The sequence below is a fragment of the Saimiri boliviensis genome, chromosome 2, assembly GCF_048565385.1.
Source record: "Saimiri boliviensis isolate mSaiBol1 chromosome 2, mSaiBol1.pri, whole genome shotgun sequence".
Classification (NCBI taxonomy): domain Eukaryota; kingdom Metazoa; phylum Chordata; class Mammalia; order Primates; family Cebidae; genus Saimiri; species Saimiri boliviensis.
The window spans coordinates 157135613-157149849 of NC_133450.1; the positions used below are offsets into that span (position 1 = coordinate 157135613).

At 36.4% G+C, this 14237-nt stretch overlaps 1 protein-coding gene across 1 annotated transcript in view; it reads right to left on the reverse strand.

Annotated features, from left to right (window-relative positions):
* The window catches only part of LOC141582317 (histone-arginine methyltransferase CARM1-like), a 63461-nt gene that overhangs the window by 33294 nt on the left and 15930 nt on the right, over positions 1-14237 (reverse strand). The window contains exon 2 of the mRNA XM_074390244.1: positions 8271-8396. Within this exon, the coding sequence (XP_074246345.1) occupies positions 8271-8396 (126 nt within the window). The remainder of the gene's footprint in view (positions 1-8270; positions 8397-14237) is intronic.

Genomic DNA, 14237 nt, shown 5'->3' on the forward strand with positions numbered 1-14237 from the left:
TAGGCAATACCCAATGAATTAGAAGGGGTAAAGGAATGTGTCATATGTAAATTACTCTCAAAATGTTCAGAAATGAAATTATGTGATTATAAATATGTGCACATACAGAGAAAGAGATAAACCAAATGTGACAAAATATTATACATTAATGAATCTATTTAAAGCATATTCATAAGTTTTCTGTTATGTTTATGTAACTGTTCTGTAAGTCTGAAAATTTTTCAAATTTATGAAGAAACTTTTCCATGACTCATAAATCCCCAGAATAAAGTCTCCCAATGTCTTCATTTGTTTCTGTCAGTTAGTGAAATGTTGTTAAAAGTTGGTTTTCCCATGTTCTTGATATCATCCCATATAATGACATGAGTTTTCTACATTAGATGGCAGCCAGCAGCCAACGCAAGAAAAGGTGAAGGGGAGGTCTGGAGGACATGGAAAGAGAAGGGGCTTTACATTTTATTTTTGTCACTTGAGCAATTTCCTTAATATTTGTGAGCCTTAGCGTCTCTGCTGAAAATGATAACAAAAAGTATACCAACGTCACAGGTCTGCTATGAGAATTACAATGAAAGTGGGTATAAATAAATGCCTTTAAAAAGCATATAAACATGATATAATTCCAACACCATGTCAAGCCCCTGCTACAAGTTCTTCAAAGCTTCTCATCTCCCTCAGAACGTAGCTCAGGTCCTCATTATGGTCCCCAGTATCTCACGTGACCAGACCTCTAACAATCTGATCTTGTCTTCTGCCTTCTCCTCCATGCTTTGAGATACATCTTGCCTCAGTGGCTTTGTAGTACTGCTCCCACTCTCTGGACCAGCCTTAGCGCAGATGCAATGGCTCCTTCCCATCCCCGTTGTAGTTTTCTACTCAGATGTCATCTTATTACGAGGCTACCTCCCTCCAAAATTACCTATATACAGTACATTCATTTAATTCCCATTCTCTGTTTCTTATTCTGGTTTGTCTTTTCCACACTTAGGCACAGAACTCACTATATGTTTATTTGTTTAATGTCTGTATCCCTTCCTTAAAATGTAAGCTTTGTAACTAAGAATTTCTATTTCTTCAGCACATAAAGAAACACTTGGCACATAACTGACTCTCAACAAATATTTATTAAATGAATGAGTGACTGGATGAATGGACAGATGAACAGAAATTAACTTGCACGTATCTTGTAAGTACATAGTCAATGCTTCACAGATATTACCGTAAGTCCATTAGAAAACTTTTTTTTAGTAACTTAGAAAAATTTTTGACATTTGGTCAGGTGTGGTGGCTCATACCTATAATCCCAGCCCTTTGGGAGGCTGAGGCGGGTAGATCACCTGAGGTCAGAAGTTCAAGCCCAGCCTGGACTACATGGCAAAATCCTGTCTCTAATACAAATAGAAAAATTAGCCGGATGTGGTGGCACATGTCTGTAATCCCAGCTACTCAGGAGACTGAGGCACGAGAATCACTTGAACCGGGAAACAAAGCTTGCAGTGAGCCGAGCACCATTGCACTACAGCTTAGGTGACAGAGTGAGACTGTGTCTCAAAACAAAACAAAACAAAAACTTGACACTCATTAAATATTCCCACTGCCTCCAAAATACAATGAATTAAATTTTTTTTTAAGATTTCATACTAGTATTTGAGATTACTAGAGATTATCTGGCATATGACCAAATTGGGCTTAGAAATCACTGAGTCACAATTCTGAAGAAGGAAGAGAGAGAAGTAGTCCTCACACTGTCATATTTGGATATTTGATCATTTCTTTCCTAGGGGTGCCATCTAATTATCAATACAGGTCAACTCCCCAGTAAAAATAGATTTTTTTCTTACCCAAGTTACAGATACTTGGCAGCTGTTCACTCACTTCTAAATATAAAATAAAAGCCCTGCATTTCAAACTCCACATCCTCTTATTCCAGGAACGCAGCACACATCTTGAAAACTCAGCGATCATATCTGATAGGCAGGGATACAAGTAGACAGCCTTCTGTCAACACCCAGGCTGACAAATGACAATCAAGATCCGCTGCCACCTGGGATCTGGGCCATCAGGGACCTTCCAAGTCACATCCTGAGATAAGGCTTACCCTGATTTTCATTACTGAAGACAGGAATTTCTCACTTTCATTAAAACTGACCCAAATGCAATCCAAGCAGAATTGTAAGATGGCATATTTGACCTATAAATTCAAGTTAACATGGTTCTCTTTATCTGAGAGTAAGTGGTTGTGAAGGCAGAATTTTTTCATATGTAATATTGCAGATAAAACTCAGTATTCAAAAAGTGTTTATTTTTTTCTTTGACTTTTAACATAAAGGACCCACCAAGATGTCCACATGGACTGATCTACCAGGTTGTACCAAGCTGCACTGCCCAAGAAGTACGAATTACAAACCCCTCATTTCCAGGCCTGTCTTCCTTGACTTCTGGGGTATACCTAACTGTGCCGAGAGAGTGATTTTGCTCTCACTGAGTCTGTTTTTAAATTACTTCTGGTTTATTGCTATCCATATATCTGGTTGTATTTCTGTCTCAAGCCTACTTATTTTTATCTGATGGATATCTGGTCCCCTCAAATAAGTGAAAAGCACTGAGGCCGGTATTTATCCTCATTCAACATTGTTTCTCTATAGTTTTCAGGAAATACTGAATGACTGAAGCACCTACTTCTCTACAACGAAGTTGGTGGGGGCATAATTTTTCAAGACATGAGGCTTGCCACAATTGAATTATTAAGAAATAATTAAGAAAGGTACGCTATGGAATGTCTTGCACTACAAATATCATTTTATCTTAGCTGCGGAAGAAATTCTAAATTCCCTCATCCATGCCTGTATTTCCTACAAAGATTGTTCATTGATGGGTTTGTGTCTGATTTGATCTGATTTATGAATTAAGCTTCCTATACTACCATTCTCTCAGTGTTTGCATCTCTATACATGAGAATATCTTTTCCTTCCTCTGCATGGAGCAAAAGTGTTGGGAGACTTTCCTCCATCAGTCTAATACTGAGGTGCCTACAGGTTTTACTGGGTATGTCAAGCATGCAAGATATTGACCACTCCTTGCCTGGGCTGTTTCTCAGAGTTATGTACGTGGCAAGCAACCTTAAGGGATGAAGTGACATCTCCCTCTGTAACAGAGAGCAGGCTTGCTTACTTCTTGCTATAAAATAGCAGGTTCTCCAAGCTCAGTGGTCCTCTCCTATGATGCAACTGACTGCATCTATAGGTAACCATCTAGCCTCTGCATCTGCCTGTGGGAACTGGGGCTCATAGAACTGACAATGTGCCAACATGCTGGATACTGCTCTTTCTCTCAGTGATAGCCTGTTATCTCTGACCCAGGATCCCTGTGTCCTTTGTCAGCAACCATGAAACACTGGCAATATAACTTGTCACCTTGCAAATAGGACAAAATCTCAGATTCTTCACAATTCTTGATCAAAAAATTGGCTTTTTAATAAGGTCTGTAATGGTAGTCCTATGTGTCAGTGGTCAGTATTTTGGAGACACACTAAGGTCACAGAAGGATTCCTAAAGATAATTGAAACATGCCATTTGCAGCCAGGTGCGGTGGCTCACGCCTATAATCCCAGGACTTTGGGAGGTCAAGGTGGGTGGATCATGAGGTCAGGAGTTCAAGACAAGCCTGACCAACATGGTGAAACCCTGTCTCTATCAAAAATACAAAAATTAGCTGGTGTGGTGGTGTGCAACTGTAATCCCAGCTACTTGGGAGGCTGAGGCAGGAAAATTGCTTGAACTTGGGAGGTAAAGGTTGCAGTGAGAAGAGATCACACCATTGCACTCCAGCCTGGGTGAGAGAGCGAGACTCTGTCTTAAAATGAAAAAAAGGAAAAACGAAAAAAAAAAAAGAAACATGTCATTTGCATACATTATAGGAATATCGAAGTCAAAAAGGCTGAGCTATCATTGAAGAGAAGGAAGCATTTGCAAATATTATGAGTTGAAGTCTTTTTTGCCTGGCTTGGAGAGCATACAGTTCTAACTGTTCAATTGTATAAATGCACAAGAATGCGTGTTAGAATGAGAATAAAGAGGAATGGGAATGTTGATTGATTCTGGCTTTTCATCCAAATCTAAAGGATTCTAAGTGTATGAATTTCTTTTTCGTCAGAGAAATATGGGGGACTTCTGCTCATAATCATGACATTAACTACTACCATATCTTCCCACCCATAGCCATAAGAAAACTAAACAAAGTATGTGAAACAATACCTGCCACACGATGGAGAACAGTCCATGCTATACTGTGATCCTTGAAAGAAGGTAAACCAGTAAGGACAGTGCTATGATTAACTTGGTTTTCTATCTTGAGGCAGTATCCAGACTTCAGCATAGGGTATGGGAAGAAAAACAGGGCAAAGTAGTCTTGTTGAGTTGAAAATATAAATAATGGCATTCAGGGAGGCGGAAGCTGCTGCTGAAATTTTTACAGCACATTATCAGAGAGAAAGGAGTTATATCAAGAAAGAGCTCAAAATATCTGCAAAAGGCTCCCCTTGAGTTTCTAGCTTAATAAATCATAAGTGGCACATGTATAGTGTTAAGTTTCCACAGATGGACAAAAACTCTATTGGAAAAGAATAATTTTAAGGAGCTCTAATTGTTCTAGCTGAACAATTCCCAGAGATAATACAACAAGGAGAATTATAATTCCAACCAGTCAATGTGGAAAGACATTGTTGAACACTTTAGACACAAAACAGAAAACACAGTTTGGTCACACTTTAGTATCATATCTAAACTAGACCCGGAATAAAGATTTCTTAGCCACAGCAAAGCTAAAAATAAGCTTCAGAAAAATTAAGCTGACCTATACTAGCTAATCTGCCTATCTGAGCAAACCTCAATATTCCTTAAAGGAAGGCTACAAAATCCAGACACTTGACAGCACAAGACTTAGGATGTCCAGCTTCAATAACAGAAAGATATATGGAAAATTCTCAAGTACATGGAAATTAAACCACTTCTCATTATCCCAGGGGTCAAAGAAGTAATTATAATAAAAAGTAGTATATATTTTGAACTGAGTAATAATGATGATACAACACACCAAAATTTGATTATATAGATCATCCATGCTTAGTGGAAACCTAATAGTTTTAAGAAATTATATTTGAAAAAAATAAAAGAATGAAGTTAGTGACCTAAGTTTCCACTATAAGAAGCTATAACAAAAGATCCAAGTAAGCCTAAAGAATGTAGAGAGAAGAAAATAATAAAAATAAGACTAGAAATTACTTAAATAGAAAATAGAAAAACTATAGAGAAACTAATACAGCCAAATTTGATTTGTTGAAAAAGCAGTAAAATTGATAAACCCCTACGTAGGCTGATGAAGGAAAAAAAAGGAAATGTTAATAACAAATATCAGAAAATAAATAGTAGAAATTATTACAGATCTTACAAAATTAAAAGGAAAACATGCAAATTATGAACAGTTTTGCCAATGAATCTGACATGCTCGATGAAATGGAAAATTTCATGAAAGGATATAAAATATCAAATTGAAACAAGAAGAAAATCTGAAGAGCCCCATATATATTAAAGAATTCTCAGGAATATTTCCTTGAATAAAATTTCAAGCCTCAATAAATTCGCAGGTGAATTCTATCAAACATTTAACAGACAAATAATACCAATTCTACACAAAATATATCATTCAAAGCAATTAATCAAAGTTACAGAATATGAATGTATCAATTGTTTTAAAAAAGTTTGACAAAATTCAATGCCCAATAATGATAAAAATTTCCTGCAAACTAAGGATACAAGGGAATTTCCCGAATCTGAGAAAGGTCATCCACAAAAACATACAACAAATAATATATTTCATGGTAGCCTATTGGACTTTTATCTATAATCTGGAAAATGTCAAGTACAGTTGCTCTCTTTTTCCTATTCAATAAATTGTTCAATACATTCAATAAATTGTTCAAAGTATAACTCTCATCTATTCGATCAATCTCAATCATAATTGGATCAAGCATTTTAGTAGAAATTGACAACTTAATTATAAATGTATACAGAAATGCAAAGGAGCAAAATATCCAGAACAATCACGACAAAAAAGAACTAAGTTGAAGGACATAGGCTATGAGACCTCAAGAGTTACTTTAAAGGTAATCCATGACATTGGTATAAGGATAATCAAAGGAATAGAATAAAGTGGTCAAGACCAACTTTTATATGGTCATTTGACTTGAAAATGTCTTTTCAATAAACAATATTAGAGTAGTGGAATATCCATATGAACTAAAAATAATTCTTGACCCCATACCTTATACCATATGAAAAATAATTAAGATGGATTACATACGTAAAATATAAAAGCTAAAGTGACAAAACTTCTAGAAGGAAATTAGGATAGATCATTCAGTACTGAAAGTAGCAAAGGGTTCTTAGGACACAGAGAGCAATACACAAAAAAGAAAAATGATAAATTAGACTTCAAATGTTTAAACGTCTGCTCAACATAAGACAACATTATGGAAATGAATAAGCAAGCTATGAAATGGGAGATAACATCCGTAAATTACATATCTGATACAAACCTGGTATCCTGGATATATACAGAATAACTACTCTGTGGACACATTACTAATTAGTAACAGGCAAATGATTTGAATTCATAAGCACATGAAAAAGTGCTTAACATCATTAGACATCAGGAAAATGGAAATTGAAACTGTAATGGGATATAACTCATATATCATGAAAGACCAAATATTAACAAAAATGTGGAACAACCAGAACTCTCATCCATTATTTGTTGCTGAGAATGTAAAATGCCATAACCACTTTGGAAAAAATTCTGGCTATTTCCTATAAAACTCAGCATGCATTTACTCTATGACCCAGGAATTTTACTCAGATTTTGACTCAAGAGAAATGAAAAAAATATGTATAAAAATATATTGGAATGAGAATATTTATAGCAGCCATATTCACAATAGCCGTAATCTGGAACAGCCTCAATGTTCATCAAAATAAGAATAGGTAAACACATTGTGACTATTACTTAGAAATAAAAATTTAAACTACTCGTTCTTGTAACAACATAGATGAGTCTGAAAACATTATGCTGAGTTACCTTAATCAAGAGAGTATATACTGAATAATTTCATTTATAGGAAGTTCTAGAAAAGACAGTTATTCTATGGTGGGAAAAATATCAAAACAGTGATGATTACCTCTGGCAGGAGGGCAGTGGGGAATAACTGGGAAAGGGCATGAGGTAACTTTCAGGAACAACACAGCATCTTAAGATTTGTGTATTTCAATGGGCAGTATGTAAACTTAACCTCAACAGAAACAAATGAAAATCATAAACCAATTTTGAATTCTAATTAATGATATGCAAGTTGAAGTATATGGGGGTGAAATACGCTGACTAACAAAATGTACTCTGAAATTCATGATTAAAAACAAGATAGATTGATGAATAGAGAGATAGATGTATGGATACATATATGTATAACGGAAGTTCTTCAGTCTGGCTGACTCCAGATTCAGTTTAGAAAGCAGTTTAACTTCTTTATCCCAAGGTAGTTAATCACAAAAGAGCTTTGGATATTTTGGCTAACCAAAGAAGAATTCCTATCATTACTAGCACTTTACATCGTATGTGGATTAACACCATATGTGAGATGGAACAACTTGTATCTAAGTTAAAGAAATGAGACATAACCATCTAAGGTTGACCCAAGGCACTGTTGGTTCTAATTTTCTTTATCAGGCTGGAAATCTTTCAGGGGGTGGTGCACTACGTTCTTAAAATACTTCTAGTTACACTTTAGTTTACTTCTCTGTTGCTTGATTTTTATTGTCCAAAGTCTAAAAATGCTCAATAAATGATTCAAAGACAAAAACAGGATGAAGTTCTGACCAACACTCTAACTGAAAGTCACGTTTCTGCAAACAACCTCATCTTCAAGGAGAATTGACAACAGTGGCGAAGATGTGGAAAATCTTTGGTGGTCTCTCCTGCAGCTTTGGACAAAGGAAGACCAAAAGGAGGGCTAAGAATAAAAACATTCTCATAATCTAAGAGAGGACTGATTGTTCTCTAGCTATGGCATCAAGTAAGTACCAAGACCAGTTTAAAATCATTTCATCAATCCATGAGAACTGACTGGTATCAGGGAAGCCAACTAATCAGTAACCACTGAAAGTGAGCCCATCAGGAGATTATTCTTTGGATAATACAGGGGTCTAGATAGGCACAAAACTTACCAGCATGAGACTCAAACTTCAGCAAAGCACTGCAGTACACCAGAGTAATCAAGGTGGACTTCTTCCCCACACGGCAACTTTCAGTGTCTCTGTTGAGTAAGCCTTTAAAGACCCAGACGCCATTGGCTATAAAGGGTTAAAAACAATGGATTAGATAAACTCACTTCAGCCTTTGTAAAAACTATTTATGAGCATCATTTTCTCTCATGTTCCCAAAGCTCCCCTACCAATTCTCTGCATGTGTATTAATGCAGGGCTCAACATTCATTCCTATCAGCTCTTGTTTTTATGTCCAGGGCCCCATTGCTCACAATTCTTAAGATTGCCCAAGTCAATTGTGTGTGTCTTGACAGCATCCCAGGAGAGTGCAGCCACTGTCTCAAAGACATTCTTGATCACCTGTTATTGGCCAGAGCCATCACAACAAATCTCCATCATGTTATCATTGCCAAGATTCCTAGTGAAGGCAAGGCAGAGTTTAGGCCCAAATATGCACAGCTACTAAGTGGCAGAACTAGAATTCAAACCTAGGTATTGTTAAAAGAAAAACTTTAAACAAATTATTTAATCCAACAGGTTTAATTAAGCAAAGACTCCTTCATGCATCAGAAAACTCCCACACTAGAATAGGTTCAGAGCCACTGTGGCTCTTTGATGTGGTCGGGGAGGATTTACTGACAGAAAACAGGAAGGTGATGTGCAGAGAAAGGAACGAAGTGAGGTGCAGCATCAGCTGGATAGATGAGAGCTTAGCTTTGTTCTTACCTGAATAGTTGGTTGCCTGCGATTAGCTGAATCTTGGTGATTGGTACAAGAGTAGATTATAGTCTGTTTATACATCATAGTGAACAACAGTTCACTATGTCCAGAGAAACCTTTAGGCTGAATTTACAAGGAGACAGCTTTAGGCTAAACTCAACAGTATTTGACTCCAAAGCTCATGTTCCTTCTACCACAATGTGCCAATGAATCATGATAAAGAGGCAGCTGAGATAGTTGAGAACTAACTTGCTAACCTTCCTTTTACAGGTTAGAAAGGCTTTAGCATAGTGTGGTGTAGTGTGGTGGAAAGAGCAACAAACATGAGGTTTTACTTTTCTCTTTGAAAGCAAACAGGAATTTCAATCACCTAATCACACTGAGTCATATGTTTTCATCATGTAAAATGAAAATATCAGTGCTTATTTCATAGGCTTTCAGTGAAGACTGAATAATAAAGATAAAATAATTTCTAAACTACTATTAAAATAATAAGGGATTATTACCATTTCATCAGTTTTTAATATAGATCCTTAAGGCCTTTCATTTTTTCTTATAAAATCAAATACAGAAAGTATACTAACTTCAAAACATAATTATATATAAAATTCTACTGTTACACATGAGCATATGTACCTTCATGCACACACATTCAACATGCACATGCTCACATATACAGAGTTAAGATGACCACATATTTTCAAATGTTTTCATCTGTTATTTCAGGTGAATGAGTGTCTCTAGATGAAAGCATTCACAAATATTTTTCACAAAATGTCGTGGCTGGTTAAATAGTGCAGATGTTTTGAAAACATTTTCCTGGCATCAAACATGATTACAGGTTTAGTTATTACAGCCCAGTTGGTGTCTCAAAGGCATCAGTGCCTCCTTTCAGGGAGGCAACCGTAGATGCAGATGCAGAAGAAGGGACCTGGGGGCTCTGCTAAGCATGTTCTCTTGAAATCACAAGAAATATTTTTCAAGAAATTAGAATTTTTAGCATTTTGCCAACTGTTTCTCCTATGGTTTAGACGTAGAATAAGATAAAGAAGGGAGGAGGATTCTGGGCTCCTTGTACATAAATGACTATTGTAGCCTGTAAGCTCTTTGCTGGCAGTAGTAATTTATTTTCAGAATCAATACCTTCTTTTTCTGAGTCAGAACTAAAGCACAGTACCTGATACTTAATAGATATTTGTTGAATCAGTAAAAGCATTTCTTCATGTACCGATTGAATACCATCCCAGAAAAGATAAAAACCTTCAAAATTTAGCCAGTTCCATTCTCTTTAACCAGATAGACTCAGAATTTTTTTGTTTTGTAGTTGTTTGTTACGATTTGATTAAAATATAAATTGAGTTTTTTGGCCTACTTTTATAAATTGCAAAATGCCTATCTATATATTATTCTCTTTTTCACCTCTCCCTTAATATTAAAAGACTTAATATTCCCAATATACAATTAGTTCTAAAAAATAAGAAGCACGCACATCCATATTGAAAAATAAGAAGCCGGGCGCGGTGGCTCAAGCCTGTAATCCCAGCACTTTGGGAGGCCGAGGCGGGTGGATCACGAGGTCAAGAGACTGAGACCATCCTGGTCAACATGGTGAAACCCCGTCTCTACTAAAAATACAAAAAATTAGCTGGGCATGGTGGCACGTGCCTGTAATCCCAGCTACTCAGGAGGCTGAGACAGGAGAATTGCCTGAACCCAGGAGGCGGAGGTTGCGGTGAGCCGAGATCGCGCCATTGCACTCCAGCCTGGGTAACAAGAGCAAAAACTCCGTCTCAAAAAAAAAGAAAAAAGAAAAATAAGAAAGAGGCCGGGTGTGATGGCTCACTCCTGTAATCCTAGTACTTTGGGAGACCAAGGCTGGTGGACCTTTTGAGTCCAGGAGTTGGAGACCAGCCTGGGCAACATACTGAAACCCCATCTCTACTAAAAATACAAAAAATAGCTAGCTGTGGTGGCCCATAGGGGATGAGGTGAGAGGATCACCTGAGCTTTGGGAGGTCAAAGCTGCAGTGAGCCATGATTGGGCCACTGTACTCCAACCTGGGTAAGAGAATAAAATTCTGTCTCAAAAAAATAAAAATAAAAATAGAATAAAAGTTTGTAAGAGGTATGAATAGGCAACTAGCAAGTAGAAAATGCTGATAGCAAAAAAGTGAAAAAAAACAATCTCAGTAATAATAAATTTAAAAAATATATTTTTATCATTAATTTTTAAAAATATATTGATAATATCAAATGTTGGTGGGGATATAAGAAATCAGCGAATGACTATTATTGGAACTGTACATTTCTGTATTTATTTCTGGAATGTATTCCACCCATTGGAATCAAAATTTAAAATTTATATATTCTTTGCTAGACATTCTACTTATTATTTCTTCCAGGCTGTACTTTTTCATGTGTAGATGGATGCATATTAAAGGATGTTCTTAGAGTTGTTTACTATAGCTAGAAAATGCAGAGAAGCTGAGTCCATCGCTTACAAGTGTTGGTTAAATCAAATATAGTATACCTCATGTTCGGGTTTCAGGCAACATGTATACTATCTTAACAGCAATTTAATTTTGTGTTTATCTTCATAGAAAGGTGTTTAAAAAGATATTCACCAAAGTTGGAGTTGAACAGTGAGAACACATGGACACAGGAAGGGGAACATCACTCACTGGGGCCTGTCAGGAGGTCAGAAGATAGGGAAGGGACAGCACTGGGAGAAATACCTAATGTAGATGACGAGTTGATGGCAGCAAACCATCATGGCATGTGTATGCCTATATAACAAACCTGTACATTCTGCACATGTGTCCCAGAACTTAAAGTGTAATAATAATAATAATAATAATATACTCATCAAAATGTCAACAGTGGTTCCCTCTTGATGAAGAGATTTTGGGTCATTTTAATTTTTCCCTCTATGCAGTTCTGCCTTGTTTGAATTTTCTAGGTGACTACCTATTTTTACAATCAGAAGCAAACAAGAAAACTATTTTCATCTGGTAAAAAGCAATCAAACAAAAAGAACTACCATTATTCTATTTCATTACAGTCTCATTCTCAGTAGGTATTCTCATTCTATTAATTTTTTCATTTGTTATTCATTGGTACTTCATTTAAACATATTTATTGAAGAATTACTGTATCCAATATTATTATTATTATTAAGACGGGTCTGGCTCTATCACCCAGGCTGAAGTGTGGTAGTGTGATCACAGCTCACTGTACCTCCCCTTCCTGTGCTCAGGCCGTCCTCTCACCTCAGCTTCCTGAGTAGGTGGGACTACAGGCACATGCTGCCCTGGCCAGCTAATTGTTTTTGTTTTGTTTTGTTTTGTTTTTGGCAAAGATGGGGTTTCACCATGTTGCCCAGGGTGCTCTCCAACTCCTGGGCTCAAGTGATCTGACCACCTCAACCTCCCAAAGTACTGGGAATACAGGTATGAGCTACCATGCCTGGCCTAATTCCCATTTTTAATCATCCATAAGAACAAACATCTTCCCATGCCTTTTTGCTAATCTTATAACTTCTTAGGTTACCTAGTATATATATTTTTTCTCTCCTGTACTAATCAGGTTGATACATAAAACAAGCATTCTAAATGATTTCTGTTAACTAATGGAATCAAGATTAAAGCATGACTATTTTAGGGGAAAATATATCCTCAAGTGAGAAATGTATCTTGCATCTTTTTTAATGTAAAAAATTTACATTAGGAAAATGAAATACGATTTAAAAATTATTGCAGAACACACATAAATCCAAGAACAAGCAACAACCACAACACTGATGGAGACTGAAGTGGTGAGTACCGCCTCCCAGATGCCTTAGTCTGAGGCTCAGGGCAGCTATCTTTCTATGACGTTATTATTACTGCCACTACTATGAATAACTACGAATAACTACATTTGCAGAACACTCTGACTCTTTTTCACAATCATCCCATTTCATCTCTTCAGTGACACAATTGGCTGGCTGGCTGCCTCTGTGTGTTTATCATTTTACTTTTGAACTTTGCTTCCATCAGCAACACTCTTTGCTACTTCTTCAAAGAGCAAGGCCTGAGTTGCCAGCAGCAGCAAAAGAACAAGCAGAAAAGGTTCATGTGCACAGAACTTAGCTTCAGGCAAGCCCAGAGCCTTGATGAAAAATCACATTTGCCCAGAGGTCTCTCAAAGAAAATTATAACAACTCCAGATGCCTTACTCTACCCTCTGCCCCAGCCTCATCTGACAAAACTTCCAAAGGCATACCAAGAAATCCAGGATTCACCCATTTTACAAGTCCAGATGAGTAACTATAGAAAACACCATGGGGTAATGTCAAGAGTATTGTCCTTGCTTCTCTTAACCAACATTTCTCTACTTTTTAAATATATATCCCTTTCCTTTCAGCCTATGCAAATGCAAAAGTCCAATCTTTATACGAAAACTACAGGACTAGTTAACCAAGAATATTAGATATCAGGCACAATCTAGAACAGGGGTTCTACAAAATACTTTTTTCCGTAAATTATTATACTAAACAGAACAGCACTTATTACCTAATAATATGGTATAGATGCCAACTCTATGCTAAGTAACCCTCTTAATATTTCCCTTTCCAAAAATAGGAAATTAGTCTACCTAATGACTGTATTTCCTAGAAATGGGTAACAAAAAATATATAGGCAGTTCCTATACAGGTGGAGTAAAGTATATAGATAACTATGCAGTTATTATTCTTAATAAACAACTACAGATAATGAATGAAAAGAAAGATCTGTTCCATAATTCAAAAAGAAAGAAACTTCCATAATGTATGATTTGGAACTCCCAAAAAACCTAATATTAAAATTAGCTATCAATACTCATCATACTACAGTTCTTTATGAGATGTAACAAAAAGAGTAATAAATTTCATATTCACAGATTCTGTCCCTCCTCTACCTAGTAAGAATAATTCTGTTTCTAAGATTACATTTTAGGTTTTTCTCACTGAAGTGATGATAGGGAAGAAAAACTGAAAATAATTGATTCAGGTTGAAAGGGCCAAAAGAATAGCAGAGGAGAAATGAAGAGAACGGAAAAATAAGCTAGAAAAGAAAGACCTGGAAGAAGTTTTAGAGTTGAGATGTGAGGTTGAGAGAAATATGAGGGAACCACAAGAGATGGAAAGAAAGCTTTTAAAAAGCATACATCAATTTCAAAATACTGAAA